General features: G+C 39.7%; 1 protein-coding gene across 1 annotated transcript in view; it reads left to right on the top strand.

Annotated features, from left to right (window-relative positions):
* The first annotated feature begins 603 nt into the window (after window positions 1-603).
* Window positions 604-8,116, top strand: part of TMX4 (thioredoxin related transmembrane protein 4) — a 42,381-nt gene continuing 34,868 nt past the window's right edge. Inside the window, exon 1 of the mRNA XM_054574033.1 lies at window positions 604-921. Within this exon, the coding sequence (XP_054430008.1) occupies window positions 752-921 (170 nt within the window). The 5' untranslated portion in view covers window positions 604-751. The remainder of the gene's footprint in view (window positions 922-8,116) is intronic.

Below are 8,116 nucleotides of genomic sequence, written 5' to 3'. Positions count from 1 at the left end.
AAGTGCATTTAATTCCAACCGGTAATTTTCTTATTAATTCATTTTATCAGTACCCACGTTTTAAGTTTTTATAAAATTCAAATTGTTTTTCTAAAGAACAAAGTTCTGAAACTGCATAGTCTAGTTTCACAATTACCTCCAATTAGGCAATTATATTTCAATATACACATGCAGAGAGTACTTCAACCTTCCTTGCCCTTTTAGCAAAAGACGCATGCCCACTCCATTTTTCGTTAAACAGGTTTCCTTTGCAGTCCATTGTTGTTATTTTTGCTACCATTGAAGAGAGGATGACTTCTTAAATTACTGGTCATGCTCCTCTTTAGAAAAATCCATACGCGCCAAACCGCCTTCCTCCTCCCCGCTCCTTCCCCCGTCCCCATCCCTTCTTTACTGGGTAGCCCGGGCACACGCGGACCATGTTCTAACTTTAGCAACACCAGGTTATCTGTTTATTTTCAGTTTGGTGGTCCGGAGGAGTGGCAGGCCATTGCCTAGGCAACCGACACCCTGGGCTACGGCGGCGAGACCAGGAGGGAGGGGGCGTGGCCTTAGCGCGCCGGGGCTTTTAAGAGGCGGTGCCCGCCTCCGCGAACTACGGCTTTTTGGCGGATCGGCGGGGTGAACGCTAGGCATTCCGGCAGCCCCTCAGGCTACTTGGAGAGGCCCAGTGGTGCAGCAAGCGAGACCTTCGATCCGTTTCTACCTTCCTCCACGCGTCCTGCCGTGGAGCCTCGCTCCGCACCCCAATATGGCGGGCGGGCGCTGCGGCCCGGTGCTGCTGGCGCTTCTAGCCGCCTGGGTCTCAGTGGAGGAGGCCCGCCCGGAGCAGGCTTCGCTACCGGCTGAGCAGAGCATGGTACTTCCTATGACTGCCTCCAACTGGACGCTGGTTTTGGAGGGCGAGTGGATGCTGAAATTGTGAGTGTGCTTGACCGAACCGCACGCCACATTGTCCTCTCGGGCGCCGCTCTCCTAGAGCCGAGCGGGCCGCTCGGGTGGCCGCATTACCCCCGGGGGTCTGCCGCAGGCCCCGGGCACGCTTTGCCACCGGGCCGGACTAATCGCGCTGCGCATGCGTACCCGGTCCTCCGCGGTGACAGCTGAGGGTGAAGCGCATCCCCTCCATTCCCTCATCTTGCTTGCCGCCTACTGTAGGGACGTGTTTTGGGATGGGGTGGGTGAGCAGCTTATCCAGGGGAAAGTTTGGGGAGGAGGGTGGAGGCAATCTACAGGAAAATAGCGTGCTTTTGATGTGTGTGTGTAGGTAGAGGAGAAAGGGCGACCATTCAATAACATTTTTGAGCAGTACAGATACGTAGCGTGGGCTAGGCAACGTGTTTGCAGAATGAATAATTGTAGCATGGTGAAGGACAGGCCAGTTTGTATAAAGTATCTTGGTCTTCAGTTTGAAGATCCTGAGATATCATCGGGAAAAAGCAGAAAGATGGATGCTTCTAAAGCTTTAAAACAAGATTTCAAATAAATGTTGATACTTGTTATTTTTAGAGGTAGGACTTTATGGGTAACTATAACTTAATTGTGCTAGTGTCATAAAGAAAAGGACATTAGTAAATTCCCCCTTTGAACAACAGAAAGTAAGTTGTGGATAGCGCCTTTGCTTTAGAAGATGGAAAAATATAGTTTTGAATTGGGTGCAGGCGAGGGATTGTTCATCATAGATTAAAATAACTTGTGCTAGGAAGAAAGCGCTCATTTGCAACATTTGAAGAAAGCCAGGGGCAGATGTTCGGATAGCCTTGAGAGACAACCAATGGTGGGTTTGCAGAGAAAAATGAAGAGTGGAGAAAAGATCACTGAGACCACATCTTCTTAGCATGTGGTTTCAGCAATATATATACTTGATCACTGCTATTTGATACTTAATTTTCCGTTGAGGACACAGTCACATAACTGGAGCTTCCCTTTAGCGGAGCTACCGCTAAATTTCGAGCTTTTCAATATAGATGCGAGCAGATGTCTATGAAGTTCAAACGTCCCTGTGAGACTAGGGCCTCACATGCCCGTTACCCCTCAAATATACATTTACCTTTTGGTCACAAAGAACGGGATATTTTAGACCTCGAAGTAAAAACTTTGAGATCATAATAAATCAATGAATTTATTAAAGGATCTGTAGACATGCTCTTGTTAAAGTAAACCACTTAAATACTTTGAATGGAGTTGAGAAGGTGGGGCTTTTTCTGGACTGTTGTGTTTATAATAATTGTAAAAGTTTAGAGCGGCTGCATTTTGTCAGTACTACAGACACTTCTTTTTTTCAGTAAGTGCTTATAAAATGGAATTTTCCTATATGTCAGTTTTCTGATTAAAGGTGAGTTTGTGTGTGTACATGACGAAAGTGAAAGAAGTCAGCTCATTTATAGTTCCTTTCAGAATAGGTTTTTGTTTTTGTTTTTGTTTTTTTTTTAAGTAAAAGCACTAAAAACAGTAAAGCTGGGGCAAGTGTAAGCCATATTAAGCTTGTAAATAGACAACAGCCAACCGCACCTGTGCTTGACCATGCTGACAGTTTAAATTTTACTTCATAAATGTACAAATGTACATAAATGTAGTAATCAGGTGCTCTAAGCTTGTCATGTGTCTTTTGCATGGAATGGGTTTGGGTTGTGATGCACAATGAGACTTGTAACCCGGAAGCTGTGCAACACTTGAGATCAGTTTAGTATAAGTTCTCCTTTCATCTAGTACACTTCAAAATAGGAAGCAAGGCTGAAGAATTTCAACCATTGCATCCAGCTTTCTCTATACCAAACCTAGGTTCTTGTACTGAAGAAATATTGTGGATCTTGTCTATTTGTGACACTCCCTCTCTTGACTCTGACCAAATCGAACACAAAAATACAAAATTCATTACATTCTCAGTACCTTTATAGGCCTACTAAAATTTCATTTAAACAGCCAGTAAGTTATCAGATTTTTTCCTGATATATATATAACAGGGAAAAACAAAATGTGTTAGTACTAGTTTCCATATTAACACTTTATTTAGGTGAACTGGTCATAATAAATGGAAATTGTTAGAGGTCCATGTTGTTAGATGGTGAATTTAAATTCTCTAAAGAAGCAAGTTAGGCTTTTTGACAGTATTTAAAATTTGTCAGTTCTTTATTTATTCATTTACTTATATACTTTCTCTCTTCTGGGAATTATTTCTTTTATATTCTACTTTATACAAAGCTCCTATAATGCGGTTCTGTTATATTGGTATTAATAATTTAATTCATTTTTAAGGACCTAACAGTGTTTGTCTGCTGAGACTTGAAAAGCTTTTAGTGTAAAATTTAATTTGTTCTACTTGCAGTCAATTTTTTTTGGATCCTTGCAATTGAATTTCAGTTTTAAAAAACCACTTTGCTAAGGAGAAAGGTCAATTAAAAATGTATTCGCAATTCTGAAACCTTTTTTAAGATCTGAGAAATTCCTTCATTATTACATGTTTACATTTTCTTCAGTGCCGTGGAGTGATATATTCAGTTTTTATTTTTTGCCTTCATGTATGGTTTGATAATTTCTACCCCATTTCTGCCACATCTCTGTAATTAGCTTTCTTTGCTTTTTTCATCAACCTCTGATGGAAAGTTTGCTCTTTGTCAAGGTTAGGACACATCTAATCTTTAAAATGCCTTCTAATATTTTATTTCTATTTTTTCATACTATCTTTTTTTCAGTTGCCTGTAACCTTTTGCTATTTTAAACACTTACTTGGCTCCCATTAATCAGTCTTCGAGAAAACTACTTTTGTTCTTTTGAAACACAAAAGTATGCAATGTAATACATTCTCTGTACTGTTCTTGTGTCCCTCCCAAAAGAAATATGAAGATATCCAAATAACTTTAATTTTGACCCACCTACCTTTAAACTGATACCCAGAGAAAAATTTGTGTGTCTTTGGGGTAAAATTCCTCTGTAAAGCATATTGATCTTTATAAAGCACTACTATTTCTAACTTAGTTTTGGGATGATCATGTTTAAAAATTGCGAATTAATCATCTGGTGGTGAAGGAAGGCCTCATTTCTTTCAGTAGGACCTCTAGATTTTAGTATTGTTTTTCCAATATCCTTACTAGGCCCGAAGAGAACATCTTTAACTTTATTGCCTTACCTTACCCATGCTAAATACTTACAATTTCTTGTAGTGTAATAGATTGTCTTAATTTGGTGATGGAATTTTGGAGATAGTCATTGCTTATCATGTGTCATTTTCACAGTTGGGGATCTGGTAAGGTGAAAATCAGTGAGTTCTGTTCCTTGATTTCAAGAGACTGGCAGTCTCCTGTGCCCTAAAGGAAATAAATATCATATGTACCATTCATTTATTTAACAAATATTTACTGAATATTTTTTACCTGCTGAGCATCTGACAGTGGTTCGCACCAAGGGTTTATTGGTATTTTTGGATTGGGCAGTTCTTTGATGTGTGGCAATGGTTCACATGCTGTAGAACCTGTCTTTTTAGTAGTCATGTGACATCAAAATAATCTAACAACCGGCATCCTTTATGCACATTTCCAAATATGTCTGAGCAAACCCCTGCCCTAGGTACTGTTACAGGTATTTAAAAACATGCAAAAGTGGAATTCTTTTTTTTTTTTTAAAGATTTTATTTATTTTTGGAGAGGGGAAGGGAGGGAGAAACAAAGGGAGAGAAACATCAATGCACGGTCACCTGTCATGTGCCCCCTACTTGGGACCTGGCCCACAACCCAGGCATGTGCCCTGACTGGGAATCACACCAGAGACCCTTTGCTTCGCAGTCCGGCGCTCAATCCACTGAGCTTTACCAGCCAGGGCCAAGAGAGGAATTCTCAAACAAACATAGAAGTATTTGATATCTGATTGTTTCCACAAACTGTGTTTATCCACATCACCACCACCATCATCATCATCATTGCTGCCACCTTCATTTCAGTCACAGTGAAGTTATAGTGCTTACATCACAGGTACTTAATGCTGTCTTATTTGATCATCACACACTCAGGTATCATTCTCATGCTCATTCACTAGAGGAGATGAAAACTCGAAAAGATTGAAGCTTTGACCAAGGCTAGATCCTTAGATGTGGGCAAGGCCAGGACTAGAAGGCAGGCCTGAGCTTTGCAGTCTCTGATGCAAGCCAGGGAGAGTAGCTGGGTCTTTCGGGACCCTGAAGGAAGGCACAGAGTTTGCCTAATCAGTACTTAGGCTCTCAGCTAGCCAGCACCCTGGCCCACATAAGGGCAGTTCTTTTCCCCTTCAGAGGATTCAGAGGACTAACTGTTCATGGTTGTACCATGTTTCTAGTTTCTGCAGATGAGGAGCATTATTGCTGTATACTTACTCCTGACACACCGCACCACTCAAACAGGTGCTCTGACTTCCCGTCGCCCTGGGAAAATTCTTTTTCACTGTGCCTTGTTTCTCTCTAGCATGGCCCATATCACAATTAATTTATATGCTTTTGTATTGAGTTTTTGTCTGACTCCTCCTCTAGAGGATAAGCATTTGAGAAGAGGAACTTAAATTTTTCTTCCTATTTATCTCAAGAGCCTTAGTAACTATTAAGTACTAGATGTGTTCAGAACATCCTTTTTGACTAAGTGAATGAATAAGTAATAGACTTTATTTCTTTAATGAAGAGCTTCCTCAAGTATGTCACTGAAGGAAATACTTGTATATATTTTCTTTGGTACTAAGGATAATCACTTTCATCTAACGTGTGTTCATTGGTTTAAGAAACACTTATTGTGGACTAGGATCTGCTGGGCTTTGTTAAGGTACAAGCAATGCATCAGTTACTGCCGTAATGGAGTGTTAATTATAAGAGTAGTCAATTCCATTTTCTTTGGTAAGTGTTATGGTTTTCAGAGAGCTGTCAATTTTTATTTTCTCTCTACATTTTGTATAACATTTCCTAGAAATGATCTTCTAAATAAATGTATTTCAGAAAAAGATTTTCAAATCTTGGATCATTAAAGGTTTTCAGGATTTTCCAAAATGAAGAGTAGCACTTGATATAGTGAAGGCATCATTTGTTGGCATTTTGATTTATATTCATTTATTAAATCACAGAAAGACAAACCTAGTAAACATCTTTCATCTTCATTGTCACAGATTCTTCGGAGTGTCCTGGTCACAGTAAGTGCTAAGTGAACACTAATTGTATTTGTCGTCGCCCATCTCACTTCTGCAACGATAGGAAAAGAGAAGGTTCTGGGAAGCACTGGTGAAATTTGAGCCAAGAGAGAAGAAAAATTTCCCATTATTGGAGAATAAAAATGTATTTTTAGTAAAATTTTATTTCCAGGAAATAGAGTGAATTCCTTCCCTGAGTGTTTAGTACATGTAATGAAATCTCATGCCAAATTGAGTTCGGCAAGTAGAGAATCAAGGACTTTGAACCACCTTTCATACAGCAGCAGAACTTAAGTGTGGCAGTGTTTTGGCTATCTGTAACGTGCTTCAAATGTCTTTATGAAGCTTACTAATTTTACATACCACTGTCATCTGCAAAAAATATAAGAAAGAAAGGTACTGTTCAGTTTTCATGGCTATAAAGGTACTAATTTCTCTCAGAGGCCTCTAAACTGAAGGGAGGTTAATTTACATGTAAAGGAAAAGGTTGACCAGGTCTGTACTTTATCATAATTAGGAGAACACTGCCACTCTCAACTAGTGTTAAGAAATATAAATGAATATTGTATTCAGTCCTTTAGATGAGTTTTATTCATGCATATGTACATAAATAAATTACACGTATGTATAGATAGAGAAAGAAGAGCATAAAAGTCACATACATGACTTTCCTTTGGCCCCTGGAGGTATTTTACTTATAGTAGGTTCTAAATTATTGCCTAAATGACTGCCACATGTGGAAGAATACTAACACAGTCAGACCTCAGGCCTTGAATGTCTCCCGTCTCTAACAATTTGTTCCTCAATGAAGTTGTTCATGGAAAAAAAAATCTCAGTTGCTGAACAAAACTTTGGTTCTCAATCCGGCAACCCTTGCATCCCTCAGGTGCAAGCAAACCAAGGGAGAATGTGCGAGTATGAATAGGATTCAGTTTTTGAATAAATGGCGTCTCGAACAGCCTTCCAGAACAAATTAAGTTTGAGAACGGAGGTTCCACTATAATTGAAAAAGCTTCAACAACATAGGACCAATTCCCACACCTGAGACTTGGAGCTGGTTTATCTCCACCACCAAAAGAAAACACTAGGGGAATGAATGATAGTGGTGGATTCCAATACAGTGAACTGTGAATAAATCTCAGAATGGCATTAACAGTGCCACAGAGCAGTGGGTAGCAGCTACATACGAAACGGAATATCTAAAATTACCTTAACAGGGTTTGTACATCTGAGGGTCAGTATCACCGAAAAAAACCCAATTTATATAACAGCCTTTCTAGAGATTAGGAACTTGGATTCTTTTTTAAATGATGAAATTTGCATGATTTAATAATTACTGAGGTAACAAATGAGTCTATGAGTTGTATGCAAAAAATAAAGGTTTAGGGAAACAAAGCAAAGAGGATCTAGAGTTCATTGAGTTCTACTTCAAGATTTCCTCCTTATTTTTGATAATTTTTAAAATTCCTTATCTTTTTCTAATTCCTCTTTCTTTCCCTCTCTCCCTCTTTCTTTTCCCTATTCCCTCTTTCTCTCTCTTCCTCTCCCGTTAATGTTCCCCCTCTGTTGATAGTAGGTATTATTTTCCTTCGAGATTTTTATCACATAAATGCCTCCATCTGGGTTCTTGTTCTTTGTGGTTTTACGTGACCTTAAGCAAGTCTCTCTAAGCCTACCTTGTCCGACAGTGATGTTGTAAAGTACAGATGAGCTCATGTGTCAGAAAAGTGCCTTGGAAATGTTGAAGAGAAAACCAAAGGCCCAAAAGGGCATCACTGGGGCTCAAAGCCCATGATACCAAACCTAGATTTAATACCTGATCTAACTGCAGTTTCAGCCTCTCCCAGAAACATAACCTTAATCAACCAGTCAGGAATTTTTTGGTCAAGCACCAGTAAAGTAATCTGTCCACTACCCGGCCCTCTCCTCCTGAAAGAAGAGGCAGAGTGATAAAAATCCTTCTAGCTTTCTTCCCTCAAAG

Source organism: Pteronotus mesoamericanus, unplaced genomic scaffold (genome assembly GCF_021234165.1).
Source record: "Pteronotus mesoamericanus isolate MK-2021 breed Mesoamerican mustached bat unplaced genomic scaffold, CSHL_Meso_final contig_25, whole genome shotgun sequence".
In the NCBI taxonomy this organism is placed as follows: Eukaryota; Metazoa; Chordata; class Mammalia; order Chiroptera; family Mormoopidae; genus Pteronotus; species Pteronotus mesoamericanus.
Note: the sequence above shows the minus strand (reverse complement) of the source record. Positions and strands in the feature narration are given on the sequence as shown.